General features: G+C 27.9%; 1 protein-coding gene across 1 annotated transcript in view; it reads right to left on the bottom strand.

Annotated features, from left to right (window-relative positions):
* Nucleotides 1-20,486, bottom strand: part of LOC142317605 (uncharacterized) — a 44,331-nt gene that overhangs the window by 13,551 nt on the left and 10,294 nt on the right. Inside the window, exons 5-10 of the mRNA XM_075354161.1 lie at nucleotides 18,823-18,951; nucleotides 17,219-17,595; nucleotides 10,886-11,072; nucleotides 7,903-8,031; nucleotides 7,172-7,560; nucleotides 3,367-3,532 (exon numbers count right to left, since the gene is read on the bottom strand). Of these exons, the coding sequence (XP_075210276.1) occupies nucleotides 3,367-3,532; nucleotides 7,172-7,560; nucleotides 7,903-8,031; nucleotides 10,886-11,072; nucleotides 17,219-17,595; nucleotides 18,823-18,951 (1,377 nt within the window). The remainder of the gene's footprint in view (nucleotides 1-3,366; nucleotides 3,533-7,171; nucleotides 7,561-7,902; nucleotides 8,032-10,885; nucleotides 11,073-17,218; nucleotides 17,596-18,822; nucleotides 18,952-20,486) is intronic.

The raw sequence follows: 20,486 nt of genomic DNA, 5'->3' as shown, positions 1-20,486 counted from the left end.
GCAGAAAATCCAGTTTCAGAAAAATATGTGATAGAAAATGGAATAAAAACAATAATGCTTTGCTACACAATGATGGTATACCATTCTTAACCTTAAATTTAAGTTTAAATTCACATAACTCTAATTAGCAAATTCAATTTTCAGATCATCTTCACAAAATAGTTCTATCAAAGATTCTGTTTGTTAGTTACAGTACCAAGAATGATATCCAGTATGAAATGGTTTTGTATCAATAAGAATTCAAATAATTTTCTTTCAAATATTCTTCAAAAGTTTCAGTGAGCATTTGCCAAAGACATTTTATGTTACTGATGGGATTATCTTTATGAAAACTACCAGTTTTCATTTGAAATACTGTTATTCATCATTTGACTTCTTTTATAAATGTCTTTATTTTGTTGTAAAAATGTGCTGTTCACTTCACAAACTTAAATTTAACTCATTGATATGAAAAGTATCAGATAAGTATGCTAGTGTTGTGATCCACAGCATATCTGCTACCCTGCTTGGCATTTTTCCCATTTTCAGAACAGTTTTGAAAATAATACTAAAGCTATTACTACTAAAGCTTCTCTCTGTAGATGCTGCAATGAGTCCAGGTACAATTTTCTGTAACAGCTTTCTTCTTTGGTGGCAACACCACCATCAGAACATCAGCCAATGCCACTGCTTCCAGTCCAACCATTTTCTGCAAAGAAGTTATCCAGCTTTTTTTAATTTTTCATCGGTGGTAGTTCGTGTTGCTTTACCATACTGTGATTTACCATGTAAATCATAAGTTGAGCATAGCTTCTTTTTACATCTATGTATTTGAAATTGTAAAGTGAAAAAAATCACTATCTTTGAATTCAGCTATTAAGTTCTCTTTAATGACCAAGGCCATACATTTAATTACACGGTGCAGGGTACTATTTGACAGTCGTATTTATCTAGCTATTTAGTGATTATTCACCCCATATATCTTCTGCAGGAGGAAACAACAACAGCTTTTCCACAAATGAGAATTTCATGCTCGGTTTTAAAGAATTTTAAAGCAGATTACACATTGAGGTCAGGACTCATTGTTTATACCTGTGACAGTAAATTCAATGTTAATGTACTCAAAACCACATTTTCTTCCCAATTTTTATATTTTAGTAGAAAAAACATCTTGAGACTCCACAAAAATTTTGATTCTAAAATAGAGTCCAATGGAACAGGATTTTAGCTAACAATGTTTTGTCTGTAGTTAAATGTCAATAAAACTAAACAAAATTAATGCAAGGAAAGTTCATAAGTATGTATATAAAAAAAAGGCTCTTTGAGATTTATCAAATGAAAAAGTAACAAAAAACAATATCTTCAAATAGGATTATCACACTAGTAAAACACTGGAAACAACTGTATCCCCATCTGTTTGTACGATAACTGTTAGTCTTCCTACAGGAAAGTATGGCAATTCTTTTATTGCAGTCATTAAGAAACTTGTTTGTACATGTGCAACGAAGTGCTTGCATGGGCCAGATAAGTTGCTACATAGGCACTGTGGCATGTAGAAACCCACTGGCATTGAATGTTCACTCTTACTAGCCAAATAACTGACATTGTTGCTATACACAAATAATTTTCTCAAATTACGAGAAAAGGAAACTTATGATAAAATACTATTGTATTATGTCAAAAAATTTGAGAAGCACTGACCCACATATTAATAATAATAAAAAATATCTGTCATACTAATAATTTTGTATTTTAATAACTATAGTACAAAACTTTTGTATTATAATATTTTTTGTATTGTGTCTGTGTAGCATCTTGAGAAGCTTTGCGTATCACCAGTGCTACGCATACCACAGTTTGGGAACCGCTAATAAAAAATTACAATTTACATTACTTTCAATAAGTGTATGAGAAGTAAAAATCATCATTCAGTAGAAAAAAAGAAAATAATTTTAATTTCTACAAAAAAAACTGTAATAACAGAATCAGGAATGAATATAGGTTTTTGTCAACACTAAGCTATAACACTAAAATTAACAACATAATGCATATCTATTAATACCAAACTCTCTCAACTCTGTTTTACACATCACATTTTAACAAACAAAATCCCATTTTAACAACAAAATGAAACTAAGAATTCACTCACTCAACATCTTTTTTTTAATAAACTTTTACAAAGAAACTGAGTCTAGATTCAATTCTGAGCCAGATAAACTAAATCCCTTAAAACCTGATAGTTCTACAACATTATGAAAAGTTTTAACTTTATGAAAAGTAAAAAAATATGAGAAAGATAAAATGCAAGAATAATGCCACATTCAATAAATTCTTACCAATTGTTCACAGAGATGCTGTTAGGATGGATAACTGCATGAACTAGCAATAAGGAAAATCACACAAAAGGCTAAACTGGGATGCAGGACAAGCATCAATGTTAAGTCAATTTCACTTAGAGCAGTACAGACAATAATAATTTCAGATAATACTTTCCATCAGAGCAGTACATATAATGCTTTAAAAGTTTTTGCAAGTTTTAATTTTACAACAAAGAATATATTTTACAAAAACTTTATGTAGAATAAAGCTCGAGTTCTGAACATGACAATAACAACAACCACAAATCTAGCTTGGTGGGCAATCATTTTTTCTTACCACCCACCTCTTTTCTTATCACTGGTCCCTTATTCACCAATATCAGTTCTATAGTTGACCCTGCTACATTCATTGCCCTAAGGATCCAGGACCTGAATTGCCAATACACCCCTTGGTATCTAGTAGGGTGACCGCCTAGTGACACTCTAAAATCCATTTCTTGTTTTATGGTTGCACAACAACCCTAATTTTTTGAAAACTGTTTAATTATTTTTTTTAAATTATTTATTTTTCACCACTAAAAATAAAACTTTTATTTGATTTTAAATAGAAAATTAAACACTCTGCATTTATAATAATAAAATTAACAAGTGTTAATATGTTTCAGGGTCAGATGATAAATTAATTTTTTCCAAATGATTTTTGTATATGATTTTACACCAGTAATTTACTGTTGAAGTACTGTTTCCACACTATGTCCACTAGCTTCATAAATATCCTGTCATTAAAATTCAATTTTTAAACATTAAAACAATTGACAAAATTATTTCTTGTATTTATTTATTTGGTTGCTTTCTATTTTATTTAACTTTTGAAACACTTTTGTTTAAAGAAAACTTCTTTAGATAAAAAAACTTCTATTTAATAGAGAAAACACAGATTTTGACATTTGTCAAATTAAAATGGATTAATAATCCTAATAACACATTCAAAAATAAAACATTTTTATTATCGCTACACGTTATATCCTTGTAAAGAAAAGAAGGAATGAATTTAGTTTTAAACACATACCATTTTTAATCTCATGTTTGAAAGTTCATTCTCAAAATCTGACTGCATTACTCTTTCTGTAATTGCATGGTTGTTGACAGATTCTTCCCATTTCTTTGTAGCTTCTTCATATGCTGTCTGAAGTCTATTTTGGAAATCTTTCAATTTATCATACTTTATACTTAACCTAACACAAAAAAAGTTGTTAAAGCATTATTAAGTAAATCACCTCATAAGTAAACAAATGTTTAAGTAAAGAAACTTGGAAGAGTAATATTTGAATAATGCTTTATTTATTTTATTAATTTTTATTAAAACAATTTTGTTAAGTCCCCTCTGTACCAAATGAGAACAGGTAATCAATTGTCAACCGAAGAGCTTTCTAATCAGCAAAAGAAAAGACCTCTCATTCAGCAAAATAGGTAATGTTCAATCATTATCACATTAGTTGATTAAAATTAGAATCTTTTTTTGTTAATTGTTGCTTTCAAATTACATATTGTAAAATTTACTATATTTACACACTGTAAATTTTACCCCTGGGCCAGCCCCCCAAGAAGGGATTGAAATTCTATTACTCGTCAAAAGTAGTGACTGTTACCTTTTTCTAAGAGTTACAGTATTCTATGTGGAACAATTTTAAAGCTGCTGAGGGGTTTCCATACTTTTGACTATCTGTATATAACATGACTGAAGATGTGGATCCCATAAAAGTACTTTCATTAAAAATAAGATATCTTATCTCAATGTACTGTACTAAGTTTAAAAAGATTAAGTTAAATAAATTAAAAATAAATTAGTGTACTTTTACTTAAATATATTGTTAGGACTAACAAAAAAGGTGGCTTATATTAGTTACATAATTTTAATTCACATAGGTTTTTGTTTTCTACAGTTTCTTAGCAATCAGATCATTCCCCAAACCACCAAGTTATACCAAAAGAATATGAACACAAATGATTATTAGCAGTGATTAGCTAATAAGCCATTTTCTGATTTTCATTTCCTCATTCAATCTGTTAGAGGGGTATATCAAGTCAACCTGGAGGTTGAGTTCTTAGGAGAAATGTGAACACTATATTATATTGTTTCATTTAACAATCTTAGATCTGAAATGGATGTACTAAAATTCTTCAAATTCTATTTCACTATTTAATAGTGTACTTTGGTATCCTAATGTCATTTCATCTACTGTTTAGTCTCCCATACAAAAAAATAATTGAAACAGTATTATAAAATAGTATTTTGGTTAGAAAGAAACATGCATACACACACCCATATCCAAATACACACCAGCAGTGAAAATTATACAGTTTCTGATTAAATACTTCACTGATCAAATACTTCTATAAGCTTCAAGACATCAACAATTATCTGTTTGCAACAATAGGTTAACATTACTCATGTTAATTGTTTTGTATAGCCTGGCTGAAATGAGTGCTACAATAAATAATCCCACAAGTTGTGAAGTGCGATCAATAATTTGTTATCTATTGGTGAAAAACAAATCTGCTGCAAATATTCAATGGGAAACTGCTGATGTTTACAGACCCAGTTTTCCTTTTTCACGAAGAACATAGTAGCTGCCAGACTGTCTTCACAGACGAATTGACTGAAAATGTGAATGCAAAAATCCATGAAAACAGAAGGCTTACCGTTTTGAAATTATAGACTGAATTTCCTTTTGTTTCTCGATCAGTAATTTATGACATTTTAACTGAAAAATTGGGTTACAAAAAGTTGTGTTCCAAATTGGTACCAAAACTTTTGACAAATGCACAAAGAAAAACGTCTTGCTGCAGCTCAAACATTTTTTAGACACTCCGAAAATGAAGGTGATGATACATGAAAACACATTGTGTTCGGTAATGAAACGTGGATATCTTATTCAAATGTTGAAACAAACCAGCAATCAATGCAATGGCAGCATTCACCACCATGAAGCCCAAAAATTTTAAATGAGAAAGTTTATAGCTACAGTTTTTTTGGATGACGAATGGATATTGCAGATTGAATTTCTCGAACGTGGAAGAAATGTTAATGCCAACACATACTGTGAAAACATTCAATTCAAAACAAGAGGCACAGGAAGCTAACCAATAGGATTTTCTTTCTCCATGATAACACACGGCAAACAAAACCACTGAAATAATGCAAAAATTTCATTGGGAAATGTAACATCCACCTTACAGTCCAGATCTTGCACTAAGTAATTATTAATCTTTTCTCCATTTAAAACAATGGCTTGCATAGCTGAAAAGTTTGATGATTAGAAATTACAAAACAGAGTAATTAACTGGTTTAAATTGCAGGCAGGAACAGAATAATGAAGCTGGTAAAGCCAATATCAAAAATGTATTCCAGTGAATGGCGAAAATGAAGAAAAATAGTATATACATGTAAATTTATTTTGTTATAATAAAGTTTTTCTTTTTCACTAATTTCAATTTTTATATCAAAACGGCCCTTACTTATTGCATGCCTCATATTAAATAATTATTTAAAACCATCGTAATTATTTATTGAAACCACCAGGTCACTTTCTTTATTTTGGTAGTTATTTCAGAATAATTTGAATGATAAAAAATTTTACTCCACAGTTCTAAAACCAGTACAGTAAATTCATTAAAGGTAAAGATAATACTCTAAACATAACTCATAACTGGATTCACTTTACTAGAATTTGCTTTACAGCCAAGCTTGAATGTCAGCTTGAACAGCCAAACGGTATAGTTGCCTTACCTCCATTCTGTTGTATAATTATTCATGAGAGTTCTGTAATTACCTAAGATATACTTCATGACCCTTCTTAAAAATTTATAACATTGTAATTGTAAAGACATTTTAATCAGTCGAGCTAAATACAAAAAGGCATACACTTATATATAGAATTTGATCTGTAGTAGTATTCTACTGATGAATAAAATTTATTTCAAAGAACAGTAATGTGCAAAAATAATGAATATTTTCAAATGAGGTAATACAAGCAATTATTTGTAATGGAAAAAAATTATCCATAATATAATATATTTTTATTAAAACCTGTAATGTTTCTCATTAATAATAAAGTTGAAAATTAAAACATATTAAAATTAACAAACATTAAAATATGTTTATAGTTTGCTGTTTATCACCCGCAAAGCAAAGTTCATTCATCTGTAATTTATTAATTAAATGTAAAAAATTAATTAAAATTAAAATTAGAGATTGGATTTTTTAACCTCATAATGACCACAACCTTTCTAAAAGCTGATTAACTGATTTAACTATTCAAAGTATATATAATTTTAGTCAGCTAAACAAAATTATTTTACTTTTATATAATATGTTTGGAGACTAAAATAACATATGCTTTTGACTGCTACAATACTTCTTTCTCTATTCTAGGCACTGTTATAAGCTGAAAAACTACTGATCTAATATAGAAGATATAGGATTTTTTCCCATATACATTTGCATTGAATCTGCAATTCAGTGGTTAGAACAGAACTAAATCAGCAATCAAAATCTTTTAAAATCTGATAGAGAATAAATTAATGATTCCCAAATTCCATAATATCACCTTGGAAAAGTCAGATACAGATTAAACATATTTATCACAATTATTATAAAACTAATAAATAAACTGATCTGTAAGCAGTTCTTGTTATTTCTCTTACTGTCATCTCACCACAAAACTTATCACAACTACAAAAGTGTAACAAACTGTGAAGTTAACAATTATGATAAATTGTAAAAATTTATGCAACTGTTTCATGATAACTTAAAAGACTTTTACAGCAATAGATTACTATTACCAAATAATAAGAAATAAACGTATACATACATGTTTTTTTCTTCTTCCAGTTTAGAACACTTTTCATCAAAAGATTCAGCTGCAGTTTCAATTTTGTTACAAATTTCATGCTCAAGCTTAAAAGCATTATATTCATTGAGAACTTTAATCTTCAATTCATGGAGTTCATCAACCAATTTTTCTTTTGATGCCAACTGAGCATGCAAACAATTGTTTTCTGCATTATAAATAGAAATAGTTTCCTCTAGATCTTTTACTTTACTAGTACTAATAGAAAACTCAGCGCTCAACGTTTGTAAATTTTCTAAGAGAGAATTATTTTTAACAGTAAATTCAGAAATAAGAACCTGATTCGAAGAATTTATATCTTCTAGTTTAAAAAGCTCTTTCTTTAATTCTTCAACAGTCAATTTCTCTTGCTGCAAGAAAAACAAACAGGATTTATAAAGTAAAGATTAATAAGCTCTCACATACTGAATAAATGAAAATTATAAAATAAAAATTTTCAGAAAAAAGATAAAAAGGGTTATCCATGGAAGAAATCATCACATACGGTCAAAATTAAGCAATTTTTATTATACTTTAGGCATGTTATTTTTATTACCTTTGTTATTTTATAATTCAAAACAATTTACACTAAATGAATTATTACACTCAATGCATAATAAACATCTAGCATACACAGTACCTGTGTGCGTTTTTATAATTTACTTTACAGCTTTTTAATTCTTAATCATTATAGAAATACAAGCACATTATACCTCATACTTCTCCTGTGTATCCTGTAATTTCAGTTTCAAATTCTCTAATAATTGCACCTGATTCTTCAGCTCTTCACATTCAGAAGATAACTTCTGCAGCAACTTATCTTTATCTTCAAGGGAGAATTGCTTAAAAAGAAAGAAAACCCCTATTTTATATGAAGATATTAAAATAATATAAAATATACATTCACATTAACTTACAATTCTTACACATACATATATGTATATTTTTAATGCATTTATTTTATATACAAAAAAATACACGTTGTGAGCGATTCATAATCAACACCCCCAGCAATAATTACTGAAGGCAAATTAATAATTTATTTACACTTTCTTACCGTGTAAATTCACACTGAGAAAGGATTTTTTGAAATTGACTTAAAATGGATTAAGGGGTTAATGAGTTAGAGTTAAAATAGAGTAACAATGAAATTTACTATTTTTTTAATTTCTCTGTAACAAATGAAGTCATCAGCTGGATGGAAAACTCATTTGCCAGCTAAAAAGAATCTTTGAACACCAGTAATGTACAAAGAAGCTCTTGTGGGCCAAGAAATATATTGCTTTCCTACGAGTCACAACTTTATGTTTAGGACATATGTTAGAAAAGCATTAGATGAAAATACATCATCAGCTCATATCAAACAATCAGTTAAACATTACTCTTTGTTCATTACTTCCAGTAGATGGTATATTGAAAAGTGATGGATATGCCAAGATTCTGAAGGAAAGGGTAGTGACAACTTCAATAATTCTCACAAGACAATGGAGTATTCCAACAAGATTTAGTGCCATGCCATATTGCCAAAAAAAGTGGAAAAAGTTTTCAAAAAGTGAAAATAAAGTGCTCCCATGGCCAGGCAATTTTGAAAAATTTTTTTCTGAGCAAAAGTCAAAAAATGACAAAAAAGAATTGTATCACAAAAATTGACCTATTAAAACAATAATATCAATACAGTTTCATGAAGAAACAAAAACAAATGTGTAGTACATTTGTTGAATCAATGCCAAATCATGTACGTAAAGTGATTAAAAATAAAGGTCATATTATTCATAGATATTCATAAATTGTAAGAGTACGATTTTTTTCTAAATAAAGTTGCTTTTTATTAAATAAAATCTGTGTTCGAATTAATTTGCATGTTACTATGTCTTAACAAGTGTATTTTTTGCAAAATTTTTACATCAATATCTTTATACTACAAATAATGCACTTTCATAACAGATAGTAGGTAAAATTGTACTAGATTAGATTGGTTTCAACATATAACAAATTCCTGATTTCACAATGTAACCTCTACCTGATGGCAGTGTCTTGTATTGGTAAGCTTGCAGGCATAACACTATGAACTGTTTTTGCAGGACATTACTGGTAAAATACTGCATTAATAACTAGTAAATTATTGTGCAACGTAATATTTTGTATTTGACATGAGACACTAATTTACAGTCAAATAACAATGCAGGCCAGTTGTAATCATTACAGATGCTATTTATAAAGCAAAACAAGAAACAAATTGATGGAAAATGATATATGCTGTATATATCCCATTCCTTCAATCAAGTTCATAGACAGTTCAAGTTTTTTCCTACAGTTCAATTCATAGATAACAAATTCGGTAAATTTAACTGATTTTGTGATTTTTTCTTTTAGTAAAAAATTCATTCTTAATATTTAACAATAAACATAATAAAAGCATATATTTGCAGAGATCAATGATTACAGTATAATCTGTAACACACCATAATCATGAGTACAGTATATTACTTTCACAAAATTGAAAACCGGGTGCCTAAATTGCTTTAAAGGTTGAGATTATCTTGACACTAAAAGCTACAATGTTGTAAAACTAACTACCAAATCATACACATAGGTTAATTTTAACTGAAAAAGTTTGCATACAAGAAACCCAGAATACTAAAAAAACATTCAGAACTATAGAAAAAAGTATCAATTACATAGATAAATCTTTGTAATGATTTCTTTATTATTGCAGGAAATTGTAGTGGTTAACAACACTAAACGTGCATCAAAAAAGATTAATCATACACACTGGGACTTAACTGTATCAAAACTGCTTTACAGAGGTGGAATTCTTAGAAGTAAATGTAATTATCCCAGTGACTTCAATAATTTTAAGAAATTATTTTGGAATAAATTTTTAATTAATTTGTAACCATAGCATACATTGTTTATAGATAAACCCCTCCTCCGAAAAAAAAATATGTGCATCAAAAAGTGTAAATTTACATGAAAATAAAAAATATTATAACCAAGATTTCCAGGTCCAATTCAAATAAAATCTACTGATTGGTTGGTGGTATTGTATTTTAGAAGTCCAATGTCTAGGGGATATAATGTTGCTGATAGAAGATGTGTTTACAGAGATACCGCCCACACGAACTCAATCCCTTGCAGCTTCCACAAACACAGAAAATCTTTTCCTGACCATAATCCTAACAACCCTATTTTTACACTTATCCAGTTACTTTTTATTTCAAGTTCTGGAGATTACTCTCCAGAAATTAGTTATAGAGAAATTGGTTCTTAGTTTCTAAACTTCTGTAAAACTACTTAAGAAAAAATTATTTAATAAGCAAATAAATGAATAAATATGAAAATGACAAATGGGAAATTATCTCGCTAAGATAATTAAGTAACGAATGGGATTTTCATAATTCAAGATAATGGCGATAAAACTTAAGTAGAGATTAGTATTTCATGTTGCATCATCTACAATGAATATTAAAGATCTACACAAATGTTAAATAATTTTTGCTTTTTAAGTAACTAACTGGCGATAAATAACAATACACATAACAAAATTCATATTTCTATATTTTTGACAAAATTATTAATAAATGCTATATTTCATCATTAATTATTCACTAGACTTTTACAATAAATAATGAATTTAAAAAATGTAATAACTATAAATTACATACAACAAAAAGTTCTACTTTTTAAATCCCATACCATTTTTTCTTTGACAACTACAAGCTGGTTTTCTAACTCAAAATGCAGTTCTCTTTCTTGATTAATATGTTTCTTTTCCAAATCATTTAAATTTTCTTTAGCTTCTTCAAGTGCTAACTTGAGTTTAGTTCGATCAATCTTTAGTTCTTCATTTTCACATTTCATCCTAATAATTAAACAAAAGTTCCTACAAATAACTTAAATAAACATAGCTAACGTAATAAGTAATGATAAAAATAAATTCACATCAGTATTAATTGTTCTCCAAAACAAGAAAAGAAATAAATGAGAAAGACAAATAAATAGCGTTAAAGAAGATAAAAATAAATCAATCATCAAATACAATCAGGAAATGGACTGGTAGTTAATAATATGAATCAGAGTTTGAAGTCCATGTTATCTTCTAGCCCAAAATTTAGTTATTCTTACAAAGACCAGTAAGAGGATGTCCACAGCAATTACGTTTTGATAAAGAGCAAATATGACAACTAATAGTTACTTTTTTAGAATAATTTTTTATTCTTTAACTAAACAAATCTCATTTTTATCTGCAAACACACCCATCACTTTTAATACAAAATACTAATCTTTAGCTTAATATCATTTAAGCTAAATCTTACTAACTGAATGATTTTTAGTACAATTACTTTCTTACTATCCAGTTATTTTTGTAATTTCTTTCATTTAACTCATTTTATTATATTTTCATTTTATTAAAGTCATTTGTTTATTCATCTTTTCATGTGATTCACAAGTTTCTTTGTGATTTACTTCCACTACAACAGAGGTTAATTAAGAGCCAACATACATCAGGTTACTATAGTTTATTATATAATTTCACTTTTTATTTCAATTTTATTTATTAATCTGATCAAGTTTACATTTTCTTTATTATGAAGAGAATTAAATAATTTATACCTACTCCCCTTTTATAACATGATGAGTATAACAAAATCTCTCATGTGAAGAAGAATGAGAATAATTCAAAAGTTAATGAATGAGTTATGGTTAAAAAATACTTGATAGGGATTCTAAGAATAAAATGAAAACTTAACAAAATTTTTTCCAAATGCAAGACTGGTTCTTTAATGCAGTGTTTCAAAAAACAATTATTCTTGTTAATTACGAAATATAATAGAACAGAATCATCATATCTTAAATGGATGATTTGCCCATTGAAAAAGAATTATCAAATGTAACATCACCATCGTATCTCAATTTTTTTACATAATACGACGCTGTGATATGATAGTACTATTAGAGCAAAATTTACTGGAAATATGCATGGAAAAAGTTGTCACTTTAATATTAAATCTCTGTTTTGCCGAGGTGAGAATAAAAGAATGCAGAAGGATTATATCCTTTTCAGCAATTTTTTCTTAAAAGTTTAGTAGATTAAATGAGAATATAACAAAAACTGGTCAGTTGGTTTGAGGAGTGGCTACACCTTTCAAAAAACATGATTTTTTATTTGAAGAATGGTTTAAGATATAAAGAACACTGGTGAGACAGACTAAATGCTTTACTGGAGAGTGTGAGTGAAAGAAATGACACTGGATTGTGCATGTTAGTTTGTCCAATCGTTATAGATTTTTTTAATAATATTATATTAAATTAGGGTTGGGCAACATGTTTGCATAAATAATGTGATTGGACATTATTTTCTGAAGGTGTGAAAGAGAATGCAGAGAAATAAGACTTAGGTGGTTTGGTTATAGCAGATAACATTTTTTGAAGTATTTTTTTAATCTACTAAATTGGTAGTCCTAATTTGGTTTTGATACAAGCTTTGAGGAAAAGCATTATTGGTTATTGGATTTAATTATTAACAAATTACTTAAGGGATATATATATATATGCACACACTGCATATTTGTGATACTTACAAATGATCCATACTTATGTATGTGTACTTCATATTTTGTATCTACATGTGTGTAGATATGGTATTATAAAGAAAAATAATGCTATAGCTTGGTACAGTATTATATTCAATGTTGTTGCTATATAAGAATTAAAACAGTATGTGACCACGAAATGTAAAATCAGTAAGACACTTAGAATAATTTCTAAAAGATTCACAGACCTAGCCTGTGGTTAAGTACAAACATTTTCAACGTATAAACTAGATCTACAAAGTAATATACATAAACAGATATAAATAAATTTAAAAAACACAACATTAATGTAAGCTTACTACTCAAAATATATACCAAACTAATGTGTACAAGCATGATAATGCAACAACAAACACAAGTGAGGCATAAACCAAGTAATAGTTCATGTTTACACCAAATAAAACATTCACTCAAAAGTTTTCATTAAAAAAAATCCTGAGGTACATAAATCAGAATTTAGATTAAGATAAACAACTAGCACATGATCTTATAATATTGCAGCTAACTATCTATCCATTGTACATCAACTACTTAATTAAAATTCTGTATAACTAATACACTCAAATACAGAATATATTTAATATAAATTGTAATAAGTAATCACTTTAAATTGCAATTCAATCTTAATATAGCTACAAAATTATAATAATAAAACAAACATGAATTTATTTGCACATATAATGCATCTAATCCAACACAATCAACAAAAGTTAACTAAAAAAACCCTAAACAAAGACAACCATAAACATAAAAAGTCTAATAATAATTCTAACAGTAATATATTTATACTATTATACTATTTTATAATAATATTACAATAATATAAATAATAATTTATTATAAATTTTATAATAATATTTATAATACTATTACATTATACTATTTATATTAAACATTATTTTGATAAATTAGGTGTAAATATTAATTTAAATTATACTACAGAACAGTATTTTTTCCAAATAATTTTTTTTATTTTACATTAATATTAAAAAATAAAATAAAATAGTTTTTATATTTAGTTGTACCATGTCTTCCTTGGTTGTAAAGATGATTAATTTTGCTTTTTTTAAGGGAAAGAAAGGCAAAGATAAATGAAGTAACAAACGTCCTACAAGCAGAATAGCAAAGAAAATTAAGAAAACAAAGGATTCTTGTACAGTGTAGGGAATGCAGAGGTTTTAGTCTTCAAAACAATTAATAGAAGCATAAGAAAAAATGCAATTTACTCTTATGTAGTTTGTTTTCTTACATAGTAGCAATACTAATTTTCTGCAAGTGTAAGAACTGTTACAGTCAACTTTGTTTTGCACATAATGACAACCACTATTTTATGAAATGAATGAGTAGATTTTCTACAATCTAATAAACAGAAGCTTTACTGCAGGTTATTGAAAACATCAAATTTACAACAGAAAACGTAAGCAATGGAAGGCTGCTTTCACACAAAATAATAAATTAAAAAAACTAGTCAAAGAGCAATACATAAATCCCTTTAAAAAGTGAACAATAAAACATGCAATAAGACTACAACTGAAAAATATTATAATAATTAAATAGTTTTTTGATACAGTCAGTTCAAAAAACACAAAATTACATCTTGACAAATCAAAAGTTTGACACTTTAATGGAATATATTCTTTAGAAAATGTTTTTAAATAATATGGTAAAATTTTTTTTAGTAAAAAATGTTTACTTTATTTTAAATTTTCAGTTGATTTTTAACAATTATTTTACAATATTATATTGTTCTAAATAAAGAAAAACACTAAATCATGGCTCAGAATTTCTGTGTGTAATCAGAAAACAAAGTACAAGATCTGTAAATAAAGTAATGAGATTAGTTTGTTTTTTAGTAGTCAAAGTGGTAACACTGTAAAGTTACTAGTAAGCATGTGGTTATATGAACAGCTGATTTATGTTAGGTATTAATATTTTTAGTCTATTGTTGCTACGTGAGATGTAAACAATTTTTCATGAAATGAGTTTTTGTTGTGTGTTACATTTAAGTGATAATACTTATAAGCAAAGTTCTACAATCAAGTTTTGTTCTCAACATGTGAGAAAGCTACTGAAACTTTGTCAAAATTGAAAAGGGTTGAAAAGGGCATATGGAGATGACACTGTCATAAGCCCAAGGTTTTAGGTGATTTAAAGCATCTTCAGATGGCTGGGAATCAGTTGCACACAATCCATGCTCTGGAAGACCGTTAACATCAAAAGGTGACAAGTGTTGAGCAAATCAGAGACTTGATACGGTACAACCGGCAATTAACTGTCAGAATGATTGCAGAACAATTGAATTTGAACCATACCACAAATCCATCAAATTTTGACAAAAAATTGGACATGAAAAACTTTTGTGCAAAATTGGTCCTAAAATACCTCACTGTTGAACAGAAAAACAACAGGGTAGAAGTGTGTCGCGACCTTCTAGGGCAAATTGAAACTGATCCTGATTTTCTAAAAAAATGTTATTACTGGTAATGAATCTTGGATACTCATATTTGAGTACAACCCAGAAACAAAACACCAGAGCAACACACTTCAAACTCACCACATCCCAAAAAAGCAAAAATGAGCAATCAAAAATCAAAACAATGCTAATTTGTTTCTTCGATAGTAATGGCATTGTCCATATTTTTTGCCTATAGGACAGACTATAAATCAATATGTTTACCAAGAAATTCTTCAAAGACTGCAGAAAAGAATTGCCCTCATGAGACCAGCCATCAGACAACTGGATACTTTCTTTTTCTTTTTCCTGTTTAACTTCCGGTAACTACAGTTTAATAATTCTTCAGAGGATGAATGAGGATGATATGTATGAGTGTAAATGAAGTGTAGTCTTGTACATTCTCAGTTCAACCATTCCTGAGATGTATGGTTAATTGAAACCCAACCACCAAAGAACACAGGTATCCACGATCTAGTATTCAAATCCGTGTAAAAATAACTGGCTTTACTAGGACTTGAACGCTGTAACTCTCGACTTCCAAATCAGCTGATTTGGGAAGACGCGTTTTAACCACTAGACCAACCCGGTGGGTAGACAACTGGATGCTGCATCATAACAATGCGCCTTGTCACACTGCACTCTCAATTAATGAGTTTTTGGCAAAGAAAAACATTCTTGTAGTTCCTCAACCACCTTATCCTCAACATTGCTGTCAAGGATGGGAAAACTGTGAAGCATTGCGTGGCTTCCCAAGAAAACTATTTCGAAGATGATAAAGTCCATGAAAAACTGTATTGTAAATAAAAAGTTTTTTTGAACCAGTCTCATTACTTTATTTGCAGACCTTGTATAGCATTGTAAAGATTACACAGTGTGAATTGTTGTTTTATACCGTCCCTTTTTTCCCAATTTTCACTAGAAAATTACCTAATTTAGCATGTTTTATAATTGATGAATAAAACAAGAAATAAATACCATAGTAATCCTACAACTCAACAAAAATAACCCAGTAATACATTTGAGAAAGCACACTAACATGCTGTTTTATACCAGTCATTTGAAACATTCTCCATATTAACATATTTTACATATTAAAATGCTTATAATTATAAATGTAAGCTAACTAAACTTAACCTATGCTTGCTTTGCTCACTAACCTTGACTAATTAACAGCAATGTTTTCAATTTATTAATAATAATAATTACTGAATTTATTATTTAAATAATCAAGCTATTACTGTTAATTAGTCAAGGTTAGGGAGCATAGGTTAAGTTTGGTTAGATTATATTTATAATTTCTCTGCAAATACCTCCAAATATTCACTGAATTTGAAGAATTCTGCCTCTATTATATAATTTATTTTTGAAAATGAAGCCTCGTCTATTTCTACTACATTCCTAGACCATCTACCTTTTTTGGATTTTTTAATAGATGATCAGCACACACACACCTCTCTCAGGTAAATTTTCCAATCCATCATTTCTTCACTTGAAATTAACCTATGGTCGATTCACTCACTAACCTTGAATAATATGTTAATATATAAAATACGTTAATATGTTTAAAATGACTGGTATAAAAAAGCATGTTAGTGTGTTTTCTCTAATGTTTTATTCATCAATTACTATAAAATATAAATTAAATAATTTTTACGTGATAAAACAAGAAAAAAGTTGGGGGCATAAAGTCAGACTTTGGTCTGGCTTTATTTTTGGGGGCATGAAGTCAGATTTTTGGAAGGGTAACTGCATGTTATAATCTATAGTTAATGATCATTGCATCAAACTATTCCAGCTAGAGTAAAACAAAAAAACACACATTTACTTCCCCGTACAATACATCTCTGTATCATTTACAGAAATTAAAAGGTTAGAAGCTACTACAGAATCATTTAAGTGGAAGCAACAAAAATTTAATTTAATTTACACATTTTAGCAACATGCAATTAATAAAAAAAATATAAATACATCAATACATACAACTTTAAGTCTTCTTCAACCCTGATGCAACCTTCTTTAAGAGATTTCATTGTAGCCCAAACCTCAACACAGTTCTTATGTTCATCTTGAAAAGTCTTGTATTCATTCCTGACTCCATTTAGTTCATCAATTAACTTATCTTTTGACATAATACTAGAGTTCAAACATATTATTTCTTTGCTTTTATCAGAAAGAATTTTTTCTAATTTTTCATTTTTTAAAATGAGATCTGATAATTCAGAATTAGAAAGTTCTATGTTTTGTACAAGTAAAGAATTTTTTTCACCGATTTCAGAAATTATGATCTTATTTGATGCTTGTAGATTTTTAAGTTCTAGAACTTCCTTCCTTAAATTCTCCGAAACTTGTTTTTCATTCTGTAATAAATTAGAATAGATAAATGGAAGGAAAGGGAAAACTACATATTCATGAAAATAAAAATCTTAATGAACAGAAGAAACATGAAACTACTATTAAAATTAAAAAAGCAGCAATATGCACTACATTAACTTTATAGTGAAAATGTTTATTTCCAAATATTTTTGGAGCTTTCAATATCAATGAATTTTTACTATCACAAAAACTTACTTATTACTGTAGATGTACAGGTATGTCATAACAAAAAAATTCAAAAACTATATTTTAACAGATTTTTTTCGGTATGTTCATTTTAACTGAAGGGAAATGTCTATACACATTGCAGTATTTTATTATTACAAAGTTTTTATACAAAAGTTTTCTATCATAAAACTATAAAAAAGTGTAATTTTGAATAATTACACGATTATTAATTGGAAAATAAAAATTAATTGTAATAATAAATTATTAGTATTCATCTAAATAAAACCTTTACAGTTTTATTTTTCGAGTAATTTTACTTATGTTACAACAAATTAAATATCACGCACTCTAATCCATAGTACTTTTCAGTACAAGTGTCATGAAGAATATTGTAGACAGGATTTGGGTAATTTTACTTATGTTGCAACAAATTAAATATCACGCACTCTAATCCATAGTACTTTTCAGTACAAGTGTCATGAAGAATATTGTAGACAGGATTTGGGGAACTAGTACAATAAAGTATATCTCACAAGAACAATTTACTCATCTGCCTAAGGATGTATGCAATCAAAAAACAATAAGCCCAGGAACATTGCTGTTAATCAATATTTCTTTTAAAAAAAAGTTAGAGACCAATTATCAACATAATTCTCATGCATAATAACTTTACCCATCAAGGATTATCTATCAGACATAAAGCATTCCAACTGATTAGTTTAGAGATTCTTGGATGTAAAATTAAAATAAAAGAATTATCCAACTTAATTTCTGTAAAAACTGAAGAAAATTATATGAACCTGAAATTGTATTTGGTTTACACTTCACAGTTGAGTAAATCAGTTTGAGAACTTATGAAGTAAATATGTAACCACAATTTTATAACAAACACGGATTTTTTCTAGTACAGTTCGTTCTGTAATCTAAAATTTTTTATTTGCAAGAAACTTGTCAAAGAAATAACAGGAAGTTCTTCATGTATACAATTTTATGCTTACAAAATACTAACACTAAAATAAACATAAAGCCATATGTAACAATACCATAAAATTTTCCTTCATATTTTCTAATTCCATCTTCAACCTTTCAGCAAGATTTGCTTGTTTCCTTAATTCCTCACATTCAGAAGATAGTTTATTCAACATTTCTTCTTTCAATTTATAACATGACAACTACAGAAAATAATAAAAGTTCTATATAAACAATCAAGAATGTAAATAATGAAAATAAATAATAGTAACATTTAAAAATCAAATCACTATTATAACATGTGTTGAATTTGTGATAAATTAATCACATGTAATAAATTAATCATATGTAATTAATAAATTTATATTTATTTATGTTGGCAAGGCTATGTAACAGATGAGAAAGAAAAAAAAATTTTCAGTCTTAATAAAACAGTCAAAGGATACAGATCAATAACTGAACATTAAATATTATAATTAGATTAACTATTTTAATAAAGCAAGTTCAATCTAATTCTAATAGAACCAGAGTACGGTTATATTAATAAACAGTATGAAAATAACAAATATTAAGTGGCTATTAAAAGTTAAGAAGGAAACTTTTAAAAGAAGAAAATTCTATTTTCAATTATTAAAAGCTAAGCAAAATGGAGCGTATAAAAATAGATGATATTGTGATAGTTTTTCTCTTGTATCAAAGGAAAAAGGAGATACGGATAATATTGATATTTGAAAATTAGCTGATTAAACATTTTTCATAAGTGTCATTTTCTGATGGATTCGAGAAAGCAGATGAGCTGAAAGAAGCTGGTTCCTTTCTGCCTTTATCCCTGCATGTAAAGTTTTTTTTAGTCTATAGCGAAACATATATCAGAAACATTGAAATGGAATCATAAAATATTTAGTATAGTGTGTGTTGCTTTATGTCCAACAGATAGCACTGTTTTTCAAAAAAAGCATGTTTTTACCTGTCACAGGTGTGACATCAGGTATATAAATAATAGGTATATATAAAAACACGTGCATATTTGAATGCAACGTTGTGTCAAAATTTCAAAGCAATCTATGAAGAACTTTCGGAGATTTAAGATTTTGAACAAATGAACATTTAAATTTTTATTTATATAGATATACATTACACACACATCAATCAAAAAGCTTTGGAAAACTGGAAAAACCAATAAATGTAAAATTAGAGATGGTAGTATGTTCAAGTTTATGGAGGGAATGTTTTTTATTTTAAAGAAATGAAACAAAATTTAATAAGTAATTCTAAAGTAACAATTAAAAATATAATATCACATGACAATTTTTAATCAAAAAAAAAAAAGAAAATAAACAACAAAAGTAAAAGTATATAGAATAAAGTAACATTCATATCTTGCCTTTTGAAAATAATGGAAAACGAGCCAAAGAAATTTTATAAATGATTCATCCTGATATAAATGGGCCTCATTTTCATCATTCATACGAGTTTCAAAGATTATGTCAATGTAGTAGATTTTGAAGATAAATGATATAAATAAAAACTTTATCTTTTGACTTAGTTTCAAAGTTTCATTCTTATTTAAGCTAATTTTATAATCACATCTTTTTTTCCAATTTTCAGCATTACTGCTTCACATGTACATAAATACCGAATTAGCCAAATAGCAGGTATATATAAATGATGCTACATTATTCTTATTCTCATTTAATTATATTATCTAAAACCTATACATGTAATATTCTTTTATATT

The sequence above is a fragment of the Lycorma delicatula genome, chromosome 1 (genome assembly GCF_047948215.1).
Source record: "Lycorma delicatula isolate Av1 chromosome 1, ASM4794821v1, whole genome shotgun sequence".
In the NCBI taxonomy this organism is placed as follows: domain Eukaryota; kingdom Metazoa; phylum Arthropoda; class Insecta; order Hemiptera; family Fulgoridae; genus Lycorma; species Lycorma delicatula.
Note: the sequence above shows the minus strand (reverse complement) of the source record. Positions and strands in the feature narration are given on the sequence as shown.